The following is an 18,477-nucleotide window of genomic DNA, read 5'->3' on the forward strand; positions in this document are numbered from 1 at the left end:
AGATGGTCTTTCGGGGTTCCTGATTCATGAAAGAGTCTGCGAGACGTTCTGCAGGACACAGCAGAAAGTGACTGAACTGTCTTTGGAATTTCCTGCTTCATGAAAAAGTCTGCTGGACACTATGGGCCTGAAGGCTGAAGATGGATGCCCCAACGGTACAGAGGAACTTTGGGTGACTGTCCAGGCAGCGAGTTGTCTCTGTCATTTCTAGAGTTTTATAAGTTACTTATTTCTTATTTACTTAGGTAGCATTATATCCTTCTGGAGTCTTTGATGGAGTTGAAGAATAAATAGATAGTTATAGCTTTCCTTAGTTATGATAAAAGATAAAATAGATTTAAATATTGTAACTGTAATACTTGCTTGATAACTGTTTTGTTATATGTAATTTTGCTATGTTAAAGTTGAAGCCTTTTTTGTTTAAACAGAAAAAGGGGAAATGATGGAGGAGAGTTATCTGTCTATGTTTCTTTCATTGGTTAATTAATAAAGAAAACTGCCTTGGCCCTTTAAGAGACAGAGAGTTAGGTAGGTGGAGTAGACAGAACAGAATTGTGGGAACAAGGAAGTAGAGTTGGGGAGACGCTTCAGGCAGTCGCGTGGTGAGTCTCCATGCTGCTCCTCTCCGAGATGGACGCAGGTTAAGATCTCTCCTGGTAAGCCACAACTCGTGGTGCTACCCAAATTACTAAATATGGGTTAAAGGAAGATGTGAGAATTAACCAATAAGAGGCTACAGATAATGGGCCAGGCAGTGTTTAAAAGAATACAGTTTCCGTGTAATTATTTTGGGCAAAGCTAGCCGGCGGCGGGTGGCGGGACGCAGCCCCGCCGCTTCTCACTACAACTTTTCACTTCAACTTCTTGAAATAAGATACTTTGATGCAGAGACAAAGCTTTGGTTATGAGAGCCCAAGATATTTGGGCTTTTTCTGGTGTGAAAAAAATGCGATCTTTTCCTCCTTTCTGTTACACAGGGTCTCTTGGAAAAGGGTGACACCATTGAGGTCATCAGTGGTTCCACTTTAAAGATGTCCTCTACAGGGTCATGACTCTGCGGTCTCTACCTACCCACTATTCTTTTTATAAGTCTGCATTTTCTAGACTGGTCTTACTACGCAGCTTCAGGCCTTCAGCAAAAACTCCCTCTTCATCCCCTACATCCTTTGTCTCCCTCAAGGTCTAGCTCTTACCTTAAACTACTCAAGGTTTTCTTCCCGAATTGATCGGTTATTCTTCCGTTTCAACTGTTCTTCCGTTTCAACTGTTCCTCTCTGGCCTCCCCACACTTGAGGACAGAAAGCTGGCCCTGTGGTGTGCTCTGGCTTTCTCCCTCTCATTGGGAAGCAGTACTGAAGGGGCTCAATAGTGCCATCTTGTGGACCAACTGCTTAATTAATGGCTGAATTGGCAAAGGCTAACCTGGGTTTGAATCCATCTCTCCAACAGTGAGCTTGTAAGTGATGGAGGAGTGTCTTTGTGTTACTTTCATTGGTTAATAAAGAAACTGCCTTGGGCTCTTTTTTTCTATTTTTTCTTTTTTCTATTCGGACAGAAAATTAGGTAGGCGGAGTAGATAGAACAGAATTCTGGGAGAGAGAAGGCAGACACTTCAGGCAGTCGCCATGGGCAGTCGCCATGCTTCTCATCTCCAAGACAGATGCAGGTTAAGATCTCTCCTGGTAAGCGAGCACCTCATGGTGCTATATAGATTACTAAATATGGGTTAAAGCAAGATGTGAGAAGTTAGCCAATAAGAGGCTGAAACTAATGGGCCAGGCAGTGTTTAAATGAATACAGTTTCCGTGTAATTATTTCGGGTGTAAAGCTAGCCGGGTGGCGGGACGCAGCCCTGCCACTCCATGTAAGCATGTAAGCATCAGCAGAGGACATGGGTGTTGGGATGATGTACACATGCTTTGTGGTTTGACAGACCCATGCCTCCTCTGCCCTCCTCAGTCTGCCACCATCCCTCAAATTCCTAGGCTTATTTCTTTTTATTAGTTAAGCATTGAAGGCTCTGTGATACTGCAGGACTCTGGAGGAGCAAGCATTGTACAGTGCTCTTCCCAGGAGAAAGATTGCAACTTTCCACATAAAAGGCACCAAGCCACCCCAACCAAGTTTATACTTACTCTGTATCCATTTCGTTACCTACACAGCTTCAGGATCCCCCAACTCTTTCATTCAACCAGACCACTACCTTCTACCATCTCCAGACCATCTCTTCTACACATTACAAGGCCTGTGGTGCCTGCATCATGCATGACTGGCCACCAGTGTCACACTTGAGCTTCTCAGTGGTTGTGTACCTTGTTGGCTTGTTGAAGCTTAGGGTCATGGAGTAGATATCACAGGGAGGTGATATCCAAAGGACAAAAGGGAGAAAAGAGACCTAGACAGAAACAAACGGACAAGGCCACCCACTGTCAGAGGCCTGCTCTGCTTCAGAATGGCATGGAGGATTTTTTTTAATGTGTGACAGTGCCTAGGAAAACTCTTACATGAATTTTTTTTCTTTCTGCATGGAGAGGTGTATTCTGGTAAACTTAGACTTCAAGAACTGCTAGGATCCCCAAGAACAAGAAGAGGAAGCATCTGGGAGAGTCATGAACAAGGCAAAAAAAGGCAGTGAGGAACAAAGCAGGAGGGGTTCCCAGGAGAGTTGTGCTCTGACTTGGTGTCTTCTGTCTAACTCTTCTAGCAGACTCAGGCTTCCAGTCTAGATCTCTCTCTTCTTGGAATCACTGAAAAGAGGATTTGGTTTGAATCACTTGATTTCTTTTAGTTGAACCAGAAGCTGAATTTAAACCCGTAGTTACATTATTATCTGTCTATTCTGTGGCTTTCCTGCCAGGGCTCTTTGCCTGTGGGCAGCCAATCCCAAGTAAGTGCATTGCCTGATGTTATGTGCATAAATGGGTTACCTTTAGACTCGTGGCAGTCCGGCTGTCCCTGAGAAAAGAACCCTGTTGGTTACTCTCACCTACAAGTAAAGGCTGAAGAGGCTTCAGGCTAGGTTCTGTTTTGTCTCTGACTTCATCTTCCCAAAAGTCTTTTGAGATGGGTCCAGCCCATTTTGGTCTTTTCTTCCTGTGAACTTACAGGCTGCTGGCAGACCTTACAGTGTCTTGTTCTCTACACTAGCAGATAGAGGAGGGGACCAGATGACCATTACTCCCAGTCATATCTCAACCAAAAGTAATCCAATCTGGGTTCAAATTTCTTCTCTACCACTTTATGGCATTATCTTGGGAAAATTACTTAACCTTTCTGAACTTTCATCTTCTGCAAGGTGATGACATAGTAGTCCCTATCTCATAGAGCCACAGTGTATATTAAATAGTAATGTGTGTCAGGCGTTCCATTCATTATTGAGCAAGGTTAGGTGTTAGTGTATGTAAAACATTGTTATAGACTTTTTTTATTGCTTTCCAATATTAGATCTGTAAGTAACTTTCATTTGTTAGTAAAGAAAGGTCAGGGGCTAAGAAAATGTGAAGGCCATCAAGTTCTGGTTTTAGTTCATTTTGTATAATCACCATATGTAACCAAGGGACATTGGGACTTTTCTGGTAGGGTGTCTGTCACCTTTTAGCATGTTATTTGAATGGAGAAAAACACTTGAGGTCAATACCACACTGGCTTTAACTTTTTCTCTCCTACCCTCCCCATGCCAGTTGCCAGTCGGGCTGATAAGGAATAAGCTGGGTCTTGTGTAGGTGAAAAACAGATAGACTCTGGTGCCTAGTACAGACAGTTTGTCAACTTGGGCCCCTCCTCTGTGAAGCTAAAGAATGGCTTCCTTCTTCCCCACAACTCCCACATCCAGCATCTATCTATGCTATCTCTGCTGACTCACACTAGGATCAAGATCAGACCCTGATCCAAGGCATTCTGTGATTGACACTTATGCAGTGAGCAGCCATCTGCCAGGCATAGCACCCACCTTCCCAACCCAGGTGGCCTACAGCTTTCTCCTGAGTAAGATTTGCCTACAGCTACTGACATGTAATTTCATTGCCTGCAGTTACTGGCTCTGAAGAGACTAAACTGACAGAATCCCCCAACCAAATTTATCTTCTTCTTAGGGGGAAACTTTGAAAAATTCTTGAATTCTCAAAGTTCAAAGAAGCCTTCATCATCTCTGGGGTGCCTCCTTCCAGAGAAAGAGATAGGGGCACAGGATGGCTAAGGTCAGGTGCCTGAATCTAGTAGGAGAGTAGACATCTTCTCTTTGGGATACAGTCTTAGGTTCTTAGGGCAGAGAATGGGAAGAGGACAGGAATAGATCAGGCAGAGTTCACAGAAGGCAGAGGAAACTGCTACCACCCAAGACAGCTCATGGTGGAAAATGTGCTCTTGGTGAAAATGCCTTTACATCCACACCACAGGTCACCTCCACCAGGGCTGGGGCCTCTCCAGCCAGCTGAGGAGGGAGTCCCCAAGGGGGATGAGCCCACGCAGAGGGAAGGTCTGGAAAAGAAGAAATGGATTTCAGCATTTGAAACCATGAGGAACAGAAAGTCAGCCACTTCCTTTATTCAGTAGGGATGTATTAGCTGCTACCTCCCCACCCTACCACCTCCAGGATCAGCTTCCTGTAGGCACTGCCTGATGGACCTATAGCTGCATCTCTGTAGCTGGAGAAAAATCAAGCCATTCATAACTCACATTGCATTTTTTTTTTTTGGAGTCCACTTGTTGCAGTTTTCTAAAAATTTCCCTGTAATTTACTAAAATTCCACTTGAAGTTCAGCTGGTGTGTCAAGCCCTGGGAACAGTTGGCAAGGGTGAATGGCAGAGAGGGAATGGGTGGAGCTGGGGAAACAAGGCTCTGAGATGCAAAGAGCCCTCCATGAAGTCACATGGCTGGAAATCTCACACTACGTCTGGGCTCATTCACTGCCGTCCATTTTAGAAACCTCTCTGCCACACTAAACACTGTCTGTGCATTTTAGGCCAATTGTGTGTGTAGTGTTTGTATGTATGTGTAGTGGGGGCAGACAGAGGGCAGGCAGCCAAATGTTGGGACAGGTATCTACATCTTTGTACCATCACCTGGCATCTGGCTTGTCTTTGACCCTGTATCTATCAGGCAGTTCCTGTCACCCTGTTCCTCCCTCCTCGCTGACAACAATCCTTTCCTTCTTCTAGTCCCCAGTCTTCATCGCCCAAGTTGGCCAGGACCTGGTCTCCCAGACAGAGACGAAGCTCCTGCAGAGGCCTTGCAAGGAACTCTTCTCTGCTTGTGCTCAGTAAGTGTTCTACCCATCAGGGTACTCCCATCTGGGAGAGTCCTGCCTATTTGAATAGGTCTTGCCTGCTGTGTGATAATGCTACTGTACACTTTTAAGATTTGTCACTTGTATTAGTTTAATAAACTACTGATTGACCAGTAGCCAGGCAGAAAGTATAGGCAGGGAGACCACTAAGAGAATTCTGGAAGGAGGAAAGGAGAGAATCAGTTACCACCCAGATGCAGAGGAAGCAAGATAATAATGCTTCACTGAGAAAAGGTATCAAGCCATGTATCTAAACATAGACAAGAATTATGGGTTAATTTAAGTTGTAAGAGCTAATTAATAATAAGCCTGAGCTAACAGGTTATAATTAATATAAACCTCTTTGTGTTTCTTTGAATGACTGTGTGACCAGGTGGAACAGAAACTTCTGTCTAAACTTGCCTACTTGGGCAAATGTGTGCCTACCTGGGCTGACCCTTTTCTATCTGGACAGACTCCCACCTATGTAGGCAAATTATGCCTACCTAGGCAGATCCCTATCTTCCTTTAAAGATAGTGTTTTTTCTTCTAGACAAAACCCAAAGCCTGGGTTCTTGGGTCTGTATCCCACTCTGTCTTTTTCCACCTCTAAATCCTAGCCCCTTCTCTACCTCAGCAAGTCGGCATCTAGTCTGACATCAGCTTATGGTCTCTTCAGAGAACTCTTCCTGAGTTGTAATTTAATATAGATCATCTCTGAGATTATTGACTTAATATTTTTGATTTATTCTTTTATGTTCCCATTTGTGTATCTACCCCATACTCCCTGCCTTACTACAGGATCTGAAACAAATGCTGGCCCATGGCAGGCACACTGTGGATGCTTGCAGGGTCAATCCAATTTAAGCAACCATTTGAAGAACAAACAGGTCTCTGGCCAGGTGTGGAGCATCCATTGCAAGGCTTGGGTTGTTTGCATTCTGAAGGCAGTAACCTACTAGACTCTGTCTAGCTCCTTCAAGGTGGAAATTATAACATGTTCATCTTTTTGTCACTCTGGACTAGGTCTGTCCATGACTACTTGAAGGGAGACCCCTTCCATGAATACCTGGACAGCATGTACTTCGATCGTTTTCTGCAGTGGAAATGGTTAGAAAGGTGAGTACCATGCACTCATCACATGGAAGTATGAGAGTGTGAGGGGTTGGGTAGAGTTCATCTGTATGATAATTCATACAGAGATAAGATACCTTCCGTAAACTCCTGGTGATAATCAAATTGACCACTCTCCTCCCACTAATATTTTGGGCATTCTATAAATGCTATGGACTTATGAAAGCAAGTATTGACTGGGTTGTGCCCCCATACACATCAACTTGTTTATGCTTCTTTGGTTCTCTGTCTTTCTCTATTGTAAACTGTGTTCTCTCTCTCTCTCTCTCTCTCTCTCTCTCTCTCTCTCTCTCTCTCTCTCTCTCTCTCTCTCGTTCTGAAGATCAAACCCTACACCTGCTAAATATATGTTGACTATACCCCCAGCCCCCAGTCTTAGGTTTTTGTGCTACCTTCCCTAAAGGATGAATAGCTTTGAACATAAAACTCTGTGTACTTTTGGCAGCACACTCTCAAAAGGCACTGATTGTAATCTGTGAGGGGCTTGCTCAATTGCCCTCCAAAACAGCCAGTTTCTAGCCCTGCCAGTGGCTAAGCCCCTGCTCCTTATATTCTGTACTGTTCTCATGTTTTCCTCCCACTAGTGAGCAGTGGGGTATCTTTACTCATTATTTCCCCCTCACTAATTATAAGTGAGATTGGGCATCTGTCTAGTTTATTTGCTGCCCCAGTCTCTTCAAAGTTCTCTCATGGGTAGCTCTCTCGTGGGCACATGTAGCCTCTCTGTGACTGACAAGAAAGCAAAATTCATGAAAAGGACATGATTTATCTCGTCTCTGACTAGGCCAGGCAATTCTGAGGGGCTAGGAGAAATATTCCAGCCTCATTTTATGACTAACAGAGTTTATACCTGGCTTAAGGCATTCCTGGATAGACGGGGAATGGAAGTGTCCCCTCAGGTCAGGAGTCCCTTCCACAGAAGCTTGGTATCCCAGTATTATGCTCCACACTCAGAAAAGGAAGCCACATTATTCTTGTGGACTGTACATGTACAGCACTCATGGGCCAAGTCCCTCCCAGATAGTTAAAGGCTATGAGCCAGGAGCCATCTCAAGGCCCCAGAGAAGACCCATCTTCTATGCATACTTCAGAATGCTCTTCATGAAAGCAACCTGCTTAAAGCCACTGTTTTTCTATCCTGACCAGTGAGAATGACCTGACCAGGTCTCACTTTTGTTCGTGGCAGCACTGGGATCCAAGCCTTCAACATACAAACCTTGGGGACACAGTTTTACATTCAAACAATGACAGCTCTCACAAGCAAGGCACATCTAGCTATAGGTGTGATCAGCTTGAAGATCCCCAGAACAGCCCTGTTTTTTATTACAAATAATGACATCTACTACAAAAGCAACTTATGAGAAGCTTTGATATGGATACATTTTCCTTCTCATTAAATCCATTTTATCGAAGATGGAAGGCCTAGAGAGTTTGGTGGGTTGGCTATAGGCTACACAGCAAAGAACTGGCAAAGGCCAGAATCTGAAGACAAAGTTTTTCAAGCCCTTGATTCTCATTCTACCAAGCAGTCTAATTCTAATTGATTCTTGGCTGTGGCCACTGGCTTTCTTTTTATTTATCTGCACTAGCTTCATGAAATGGACATTTTGATTACTACAAAGTTAAGAATATACCCTTTGGAAGGTACTAAGTTCTTAGAGCCAATAAGATAGGATCCTAGATTAGGAATGCCCCACATCACTGATGACACCCCACTTCTCCAACGTTTTTCCCTCAATCATGACATATTTAAACTGTGTTACTGAAATATAAAGGGGAATTTTCCCTCCCAGGGTTAACCAAGAATTTCCTAGGAAATTGCAGAACAATCATTTTATAGTATAGGACCTCTGCAATAGTGGTGAATGCCTATTTATTCTCCATGCATTGTAAATGATTATGCCAATATAAACTTTTCTGCCCTTATGTAGTGGCTGTAGGAAAGGCTTCTTGCCCTGTGTCAGATGCTAGCTCTTAGTAGGCTTCTCTGGATACCTGAGAAGCCCTAGTGCTAAGTAGGAAGCCAGGTACTGAGGGTTTCTGTGACATGGTGCCTTGTCAGTCCTCCTCCTCAAATGGATCCAGTTCTTTGACCCAGTTCAGTCTCCTCTAGCCCCTGTCCTGCTCAGGAATTTTATAGGGCATGGAGTGTGTGTGTGTGTGTGTGTGTGTGTGTGTGTGTGTGTGAGAGAGAGAGAGAGAGAGAGAGAGAGAGAGAGAGAGAGAGAGAGAGAGAGAGAGAGAGAGAATAGCCCTTGTACTCCAAGAGGTGGTTTCCCATGTTACATTGATAAGTCCTTGCCAACCAGGACAGGAATAAAAACAAGCTTTTCGCCCTGGAGTTCTTGGCAAAAGCTAGATGATTTTATTTGTCTTCTATTTGGGAACTGGGAAGCTGAAGACAGAAAATAATGGGTATTTTATCACCACCTCTTTGGCCATTCATGGTATTCTAGTGTCCTGGATGGATGGAAATATAGCAAAGCAGTCCCTGTGAAGGAAAGTTTAAGAGCTGATGATCACAGAGTACCTGAAACAGACCTGTAACCAGCAACATTTGCTCTAAACAAGGTGCACTCGCTCATGAGTGCCCAGAATAGCAAGTATGGTCACCTGCTGGACAAACTGAGCTCTACAGGTGTGGGGAGATCTGTATGTTTTTATGTGGCCTTTGCCATACACACACACATATGTACACACACATACCATATGAAGCAGAGTTCCCTTTTAGGTCTGGCCACAGACTGTAAGTTTGGGAGAGAGCAAAGGGTTATTGTCAGTGGAAGGGTAGCAACTAGGGAGCCTTTAGTTGCCTGGGTTGGACTGAGTTCCTCCAGAGAGAAGTCCTGACTCAACCTGGTTGAGCACTTTGGGCTTATTCTTCCAAACCTTCTCTCTGTCCTTCTGAGCAAGCCAGGGTGGCTCAGCCCCTAGCTGCCCAGGATCTGGAGCCAAAGGTCTGAGTCTCTAGTACAGCCACAGAGGAAGCCATTGCATGTCCTTAGCTTGTTCCTTGCCAGCCACCTTATCTGTTTCTTATGCGTCTTAAATCTTACCTTCAGGATATCAATGTCAGATTCTTGATATTTTTCAGGCAACCAGTGACCAAAAATACTTTCCGGCAGTACCGAGTGCTGGGCAAAGGGGGCTTTGGAGAGGTGAGTGGAAATCTTCATTAAAGGGTCTGGGCCTCTGCTCCCTTTCCTCACCCCTTTTAGATCAGTAGTGCTTTCAGAAGGATCTTCTTATTCTGCCCTGGCCCTCTGCTAGCAGAGAGGTCTGGTAGCAAGGGGTCTGGCCTGGGTGCGGACATATTTGTGAGAGAGAAAGGAGAGTAACAAGAGCCTTCACTGCCCTGTGAGGGCAGGTAAAGTGGAGGTTCTTTCCACAACCTCAAGTGGGGGCTTCAAGGGAAGGATGGGTCCCCTGGGTTGTGTTTGAGGAGGTATGAGGGCACTGAACAACCTTGGCCAATGAGGGGTCCAGGTGATACTGCTAGTGTATCTTGTTACAGGAATAGAGATTTAATAATACTATGTGGGTCTTCTCAATATTTGAGGTCAGCCTTGTTTCCACTTTGGAGCCAAGGAAAACTGTTCAGAAAAGACTGGTGACTTAGGTAAGATCATACAACCAGTAAAGAAAGAACTGGTGCTAAACTCTCAATGCTCTTCCCACTTCTCTGAGTTTTAAAGTTAGGGTTCGTGAAGGTCTTCTTTCACTGTACTCCCAAAACAAGCTCTTCTAGCTGGCAGGAAAAAACTCACTTGTACCTGATGTGGGGATCAGAGGTAGCACTTGAAGCCTCAGCCAGTCACCTGACTTTATGCTGTGGTCATTTCAGTACCTTCAAGGCCAGGAGCCTTCTCAGGGGAGGAGGCGTTTTAGAGCTAGTTCATGAAGACAGAGTCCAGGCAGCACTGGGTACAGAGCCAGATGTCCTGAACTCCAACAACCACAGGTCAAACCTGCTGGCTTTGGACCCACCAGCTCCAGCTCCAGAGACCTGACATCCTGGCCTTGGAGTTGGGTAAACCACTTTAGTATCCTATGACCTTAGTGTCTGCTTCTACTGCAGGTCTGTGCCTGCCAGGTTCGGGCCACAGGTAAAATGTATGCTTGCAAACGCTTAGAGAAGAAGAGGATCAAAAAGAGGAAAGGAGAGTCCATGGCACTCAATGAGAAGCAGATTCTTGAGAAAGTCAACAGCCAGTTTGTGGTGAGTGTTCAGGGCCCAGCCACAGGCCCACTCTTGTGGTGACTGGGACTTCCTTCCCTTGCTAGGAATGATGGTCCTCCAATGCAGCGAGTCCCCACTTCTGGGATCCCTGTTCTCCAAGGCCACCTTATAAACTCACAAGGTTACTATCTACCCAGACAAGGATTGCTGGGTTCTATGGATCCTGTTGTCTGGTTTTATTGTGGTGGAGACCATCCTGGTGGAGTTTCCTAGAGAGATGCTATTTTGTTTGTATGCCTCCAGGTCAGTCTAGACAAGACTCAGCCCAAGTAATAAATTAGCCCTAACTTTAATTAACTAGACACAACAAAAGCTCATCTTTCAGCCACATCAAGTCCAGTCAGATTGACCCACCCTCTTCACTTACTGATTATCCTAACCTAAGCCAGGAAAGAATGCGGGGGGGGGGGGTTGTCTCTGTTGGGACCTCTCACTATCCCTGCTTGACTAGTATTCCATGCTTCCACCCATAATCGACTGGTCACAGCTAGTCATCTCAGGATGAGGCAGAAGAGGCTGGGGAGTATGGAGGTATATGGGTATTTGGTAAGCTCTAAATGTTTCTTCCACATGTTATTATAAAAATTAAAATATGTGAGAGGTAAAATTCAAATGGCACAGAAAGATATATAATAAATACAAATAACTCCCTCTATGGGTAATCATTCCATGCATACTTTACTCATGTATAGGCTTTATTTTTTTTTAGCTGACAGGACTGCCCTATACATATTATGCTATGATAGTTTGATGGAGGAGAGTTATCTGTCTATGTTACTTTCATTGGTTAATTAATAAAGAAAACTGACTTGGCCCTTTAAGAGAACAGAAAATTAGGTAGGAGGAGTAGACAGAACAGAATGCTGGGTAGCAGGAGTGGGGAGACGCTTCAGGCAGTCGCCATAGTGAGTCTCCATGCTTCTCCTCTCTGAGATGGATGCAGGTTAAGATCTCTCCTGGTAAGCCACACCTCATGGTGCTACACAGATTACTAAATATGGGTTAAAGGAAGATGTGAGAATTAACCAATAAAAGGCTGAAACTATGGGCCAGGCAGTGTTTTAAAAGAATACAGTTTCCGTGTAATTATTTTGGGTAAAGCTAGCCACGTGGCGGGACACAGTCCCGCCGTTCCTTCAACAATAGTTTTTACCCTGAAGTTGACTTTTTCTCCTCTGTCTAGACCTACAGCCTAGCTATTCCCTAAAAAACAAAAACAATGGGCTGGAGAGATGGCTCAGTTAAGAGCATTGCTTGCTCTTCTATAGGTCCTGAGTTCAATTCCCAGCAACCACATGGTGGCTCACAACCATCTGTAAAGAGGTTTGGTGCCCTCTTCTGGCCTGCAGACATGAACACAGAATATTGTATACATAATAAATAAATAAATATTTAAAAAAAAACAAAAACAAAAGCAAAAACAAAAACTCTACATCCCTGCTTTGTTTTTTTTTTTTGTTTTGTTTTTGGTTTTTTTTTCTTCTTCTTCTTATTATTATTATATTTTTAAAAATTTATTTATTTATTATGTATACAATGTTCTGTCTGCATGTATGCCTGCCCACCAGAAGAGGACACCAGATCTCATAGATGGTTGTGAGCCATCATGTGGTTGCTGGGAATTGAATTCAGGACCTCTGGAAGAACAGCCAGTCCTCTTAACCTCTGAGCCATCTCTCCAGCCCTTATTATTATATTTTATTACTTTAAAAATACCAATCCAAATTCCTACTTCCTCCCCTCCCAGTCCCTTCTCACTCCCTCTACACATCCTCCCCATCCCCCTCCAATCTTAAGAGAGGGTAAGGCATTCTGCCCTGTGGAAAGTCCAAGGCCCTCCCCACTACATCCAGGTTGAGCAAGGTATGCATTTAAAGAGAATAGGATTGCAAAAAGTCAGTACATGCAGTAGAGACAAATCCCTGTGGCATTGTCATTGGCCCCTCAGTCTGCCCCAACTGTCAGCCACATTCAGAGGTACTAGTTTGATCTCATGCTTGTTCATTCTGACTTCCTTGTTCATACTCTCCATCCTTCCACTCTTCAACTGTACCTTGAGAGCGCAGTCCAGTGCTCCAATGTGGGTCTCTGCCTCTGTTTCCATCTGTTGTTGGACGAAGATTCTATGGCGATATTTAAGATAATCATCAGTTTGACTACAGGGCAAGGCCAGTTCAGGCACCCTCTCCTCTATTGCTTAGGGTCTTAGCTGGGGTAATCCTTGGATTCTGGGAATTTTTCTAGAGCCAGGCTTCTTACTAACCCCAAAATGGCTCCCTCAATTAAGATAACTCTTTCCTTTCTCTCATATCTGTCATTCCTCCATCTCAACTATTCTTTTCCCTCAAGTTCTCCCCAATCTTCCCCTTCTCCCCTCCACTTCCCCTTCTTCTCTTCCTTCTACCTCTTGCCCCCTTGCTCCCAAATTTTGTCAGGCAATCGTATCTGCTTCCAATTTCCAGGTATATCTATATATGTTTTTCTTTGGGTTCACCTTATTACTTAGCTTCTCTAGTATCATGAACTATAGGCTCAATGTCCTTTGTTTATGGCTAGAATCCACTAATGAGTGAGTACATACCATATTTATATTTTTGGGTCTGGGTTATCTCACTCAGGATAGTGTTTTCTACTTCCATCTATTTGCATGCAAAATTCAAGATGTCATTGTTTTTTACCGCTGAGTAGTACTCTAATATGTAGATTTGCCACACTTTCTTTATCCATTCTTCCATTGAGGGGCATCTAGGTTGTTTCCAGGTTCTGGCTATTACAACTAATACTGCTATGAACATAGTTGAACAAATGCTTTTGTAGTATGGTTGGGTATCTCTTGGGTATATTTCCAAGAGTGGTATTGCTAGATCTTGAGGTAGGTTGACTCCCAATTTTCTGAGAAACTGCCACACTGATTTCCAAAGTGGTTGCACAAGTTTGCATTCCCACCAACAATGAATGAGTGTTCACCTTACTCCACATCCTCTCCAGCATAAGCTATCATCACAGACCCCAGCCATAGCAGGAACACAGACCCAGACATGGCCATCAGCATCAGTTCATTCCCAGATATCACCACTGCCCTGGTGGCAGCACAGGCCACCCAGATCAGTATGGACCCAGTGACAGCAAGGCCCTCAGACACCAATGTGGTTTCAGTGGCTAGCCAGACCCTGGGCTTCTGCATAGCCCTTGGTGGTAACAGAAGCCATGGACATCAACTTAGACCCTTACGGCTGCTGGGCCATGGACCCATGCATGCTATAAGCAGCATCCTGGGCCCAGGCAACACCATGGCCTTGTGTGACAGCATAGGCTACCCAGATCAGTATGGCCCCACTGGCAGCACAGCCCTCAGACACCAACATTGCTATGGGTTGTAGCCTAGCCCTGGATGTCTATGTGAACTTTGGTGTTACTATGTGCCATGAACATCAACACTGACCCTGGCTGTGGTAGGACCACGGACCCAGACATAGTTTTTGGTAGCAGCCCAGGAATAGATGTCATTATGGCCTCAGTTGGCAGTGCAGGCCACCCAAATTTGCATGGTTCCAGGTGGCAGCCCAGACCCCTGGCATCGGCATGGCCTTTGATGCTATCAGGAGCCATGGGCATCAGCACAGACCCTGCCTGTGGCATCTTGATGCTGCTCAGTGGAACCCTTATCTGTGACAGGGGTGCTGGTGGGTCCTACTCTGAAAAGCATGAGATGTCTGACAAGCCTGGGCTGGCACATCTTCAAGGTCCATTGGTTCCTTAAGTGGGTTCCATCCACTGCCTATGGCAGAGAGTTCCCACAGTAATCCTTGGTGTCAACTTTTGTTACTATAACAAAATACCTGAGACATTTAACTAATAAAACACACTGATTTATTTTGGCTCCCAATTCTGGAGCTTCCTATCCAACATCAAGTAGCCCTGTTGTTGCAGGATTTACACCATAAACAAAGTAGAATTGAGAGACAAGAGGTTGTCAGGTCTCACAGTCCCCTTCTAAGACACCCCCAATGACCTACGGTCCTCTCCTCTTATCTCCTAGTAGCACCACTGTGGGTCCTAGTTCTTGAACATGTGGACCTTTAGAGAATATTCACTCAAACCATGACACTCCTCATGGAGCCTTCCTGGGGCTCACCTGGGCAGGTGTAGAGGGAAGAGGGTCAGCTCCAGCCGTTGGCGATAGAACCCAGTGCTCATGCCACCTCTACTACCAGATTGTCTCCTTTCCTCAGAAATAACTCCTATTCTTCCATATGTGTATATCCTATCCCCAGCCTGGCCATCAGTGGCCAATTTCATTTGTACAAATTCCCAAAGTGGAGACGGCAGCATAGTGTAAATTGCCTTAACCCAGCACCACCTGCCTCATTCTCTACATCATAGGTATCTGGAATCCACAAGATCCACATCTGTTGACATATCTTTCATAGAAGATTTTTTTGCCAGGCCCTTACTGCTCCAAAGTTTTACTGCCCCTCCTATAGCATAAAGGATCACTATGCTTTGCTTTTCTGACCAGCCAACTAGGCAACATCCTGTTTTAACAAACTAATGTATGCACATGTTTTTGTAGTTTGGAAGCTATAAGCCCTTTACTTTGGGCCACTTGTCAGAAGATCTGAGCATGAGTTCTTTGCTGGCTGTGAGGGAAAGCAGGCAGGGTCAGCCAGGGGAGAACTAGGCACAGGGTATGAGCTGCTTTGTGCCTTCCACTCCCCTTTCCTCCTAGTGTTAATGATCCAAGAGAAGGGAGTATTAGTCCGTGACAGTTGCTGTGACCTTATTATAGTGCTGCTCTTGTGTTCACAGGTCAACCTGGCCTATGCCTATGAGACCAAAGATGCTCTGTGCCTGGTCCTGACCATCATGAATGGGGGTGATCTGAAGTTTCACATCTACAACATGGGGAACCCTGGCTTTGAAGAAGAGCGAGCCTTGTTTTACGCAGCTGAGATCCTCTGTGGCCTAGAAGACTTACACCGTGAGAACACTGTCTATAGGTGAGCAGTGCTCCCAGAGTATGGCCCAGGGATGCTCAGTGGATCCTTGAATCAGTCCCAGTAAGATATGGCAAGAGTCACTGTCTAAGGGTATCACATTGCCACATGACCTGCCCGACCCAATCTTGAGCCTATTCTAACTTTCACCTCCCTACATCTTAACATCACAATGGCCTGGACTCTATAGAGCCCATACCAAGATGCTTCTCACAGTAAACAGCACTTCATGTTCTCCCCCTAGTGCACAGGATTTTGAAAGACTCCATTGCCTCTCCTGTACTTTTTAAAAGGATTTTTTTTTAAAAAAAATTTACATGTGTTTGTGAGTTTGTCTGTAGCAGTGCCTGCTGAGTCCAGAAGGGGCAGTGGCTCCCCTAGAGCTGGGATTACAGGTGATTGTGAACCATCTTGATATGGATGCTGGAAGCCAAACTCTGGTCCTTTTGAAGAGTTTTAAGTACTCTCAACCACTGAGCCATCTCTTCTGTCTCCCCTTCTGCATTTTGAGCAAATACTGAATTATTCCCTTATGTGTTCAGAAAAAGGGGCTGATGTTTTGATATTGACCAGGTGCATTACATTTCTCAAGAGACACACTGCAATCTAGTTTTTGTAGCAAATTGATTTCCACCACCATGTGTCTTAAAAAAAACAGATAAACAAACTGTGATAAGCTCCTAAAAGGTCAGGACTGATGATAGGAGCTCTACACTGGGCACTGCCAGCATATGTGATACTGTCAGTCCTCACAGACAACCCAGGCAACCACACATTGAGTTCATTACTCTACATTGGATTTCTAGGTAAAGATTATCTTTGGAACCCAAGAGGATTTTAGAAGCAATAAAGAATGTTCCTGAGAACTCCTGCCCCAAATGATAGCCCCCGCCTGTAATTCAGTTTTATTCTTTTTATTATAGTAAAAAGTCAGAAGAGTTACGCTAAGAGCTAAAAGAACTTCTTTAATTGCCTTTCACTTAAAAGTGTGGTGGGATGTGGGGGGACAGACTCTAGAGTCCCAAATTCCCTTCCTGAGCAGCAAAGACCTAAGGCAGTGATTCCCAACCTTCCTAATGCTGCGACCTTTTAATACAGTTCCTCATATTGTAGTGACCCCAATCATAAAATTATTTTTGGGGCTGGAGAGATGGCTCAGAGGTTAAGAGCATTGCCTGCTCTTCCAAAGGTCCTGAGTTCAATTCCCAGCAACCACATGGTGGCTCAACAACCATCTGTAATGAGGTCTGGTGCCCTCTTCTGGCCTGCAGTCATACACACAGACAGAATATTGTATACATAATAAATAAATAAATAAAATAAATAAAATAAAATTATTTTTGTTGCTGCTTCCTAAGTGTAGTTATGCTATTGCTATAAATCATAATGCAAATATATATATATATGTTTTCTGATGGTCTTAGGCTACCTCTTCTTTCAGAGGGCCATTCTATACCAAGGGGGTCACAACTCACAGATTGAGAACCACCGGCCTACGGTATTCCTCCTTGTTCTACCTGCGCTAGATTGTCTGTGGATTTGATCCTGTCCTGTGGTTCCTGCCAATCTGTTGTTTCCAGCCCACTGCCACTGGTTTCATGAGTTGAGAGTTCTTACCTTTACTTGGCAATGTCAGCACATCAAAAGAAACCCATGTAAATAATAAAAGGCAGCAAAGCTGGTCTGTAATAAAGAAGGGTATGCAATACCCATCTCCTTTGGTGGGACTGCCCAGGATTTGGGTGTATGAACCATTTCCTGCGAGAACAGCTGCCGTCAGTTAAACAAACAAAGCTGGCTATTGCAGAACTGGAGCCTCCATCCAGATGCCAGTTTTGTCAGCCCTGGGATGTTACAATGGGGTTGCACATCCCAAACTAAGCTACAACTTCACCCAGCTTTCACTGGGATATCCAGTCTTCTGTCTGTTCCCCTCTCTGGGAAGGCAGAAGTTACTCTTTATAAGCAAGATCCTGTCAGTGAATTGAGACATTATGGTTTAGATGAAACAGCACCACTAGCAGCTGTGGCTTCTGCCTGAGCTTAGTCCTGGGCACTTGGGAGATATGCAAGCCTCCTGGGACCTCTTCCATAGGCATCTTTCCTCTGGCCTCTCTTCACCATACAGCTTTCTTCCTAATGGTAGCACTGGTGCTCCGGTCTTGGGGTCTTCTCTTTGTTTGTTTCTAGGACCTGCTCTGCCTACAGGGTATTCTGTGATAGCATGTCTTCCCAGCCCTCCAGAGAGTCTCTGGCCATACTAGCCAGTGTCCTCTGTCCCATGGACCACCTGTGTGAGGATAGGCACTAGAATTGGCCTTTTTTTTTTTTTTTTTTTTTTTTGGTTTTTCGAGACAGGGTTTCTCTGTGGCTTTGGAGCCTGTCCTGGAACTAGCTCTTGTAGACCAGGCTGGTCTCGAACTCACAGAGATCCGCCTGCCTCTGCCTCCCGAGTGCTGGGATTAAAGGCGTGCGCCACCACCGCCCGGCTTAGAATTGGCCTTTTTAAGTCTCTTAGTTCCTCCGTAGGAAAAAGAAGCCAATGGCAAACTTCAGCATTTGTGTTAAATTACTGGGAGGAGAGAAATGATCTGACAGTGGTCTTGACCCATAGAGACCAGACTGTCTCAACCCAGAGGTGGGAGGCAGACATCTTGTAGCCCCTGGGCCTGTTTGACACCAGAGGATCAATTGCAAACTCAGATGCAATGTGTCTTTGCTGCCTGGAATGGCCATGCTCAGATGCCTGTTGTTTTCACCCTGCAGAGATCTGAAACCAGAGAATATCCTGCTGGATGATTATGGTAAGTCAAGGACTGGAAGATGGGGGCCTTTTCCATTA

At 44.8% G+C, this 18,477-nt stretch overlaps 1 protein-coding gene across 4 annotated transcripts in view; it reads left to right on the top strand.

The window, feature by feature from the left end:
- The window catches only part of Grk5 (G protein-coupled receptor kinase 5), a 198,263-nt gene that overhangs the window by 164,465 nt on the left and 15,321 nt on the right, over positions 1-18,477 (top strand). For 3 of the 4 annotated variants that reach the window (XM_038327005.1, XM_038327014.1, XM_038327031.1), the window contains 6 exons: positions 5,158-5,258; positions 6,291-6,383; positions 9,493-9,556; positions 10,477-10,617; positions 15,448-15,638; positions 18,402-18,439. In XM_038327005.1, coding sequence (XP_038182933.1) covers positions 5,158-5,258; positions 6,291-6,383; positions 9,493-9,556; positions 10,477-10,617; positions 15,448-15,638; positions 18,402-18,439 — 628 coding nt within the window. The remainder of the gene's footprint in view (positions 1-5,157; positions 5,259-6,290; positions 6,384-9,492; positions 9,557-10,476; positions 10,618-15,447; positions 15,639-18,401; positions 18,440-18,477) is intronic. The other variant, XM_038327023.1, reaches the window with a different exon arrangement.

The sequence above is a fragment of the Arvicola amphibius genome, chromosome 1 (assembly GCF_903992535.2).
Source record: "Arvicola amphibius chromosome 1, mArvAmp1.2, whole genome shotgun sequence".
NCBI classification, from domain to species: domain Eukaryota; kingdom Metazoa; phylum Chordata; class Mammalia; order Rodentia; family Cricetidae; genus Arvicola; species Arvicola amphibius.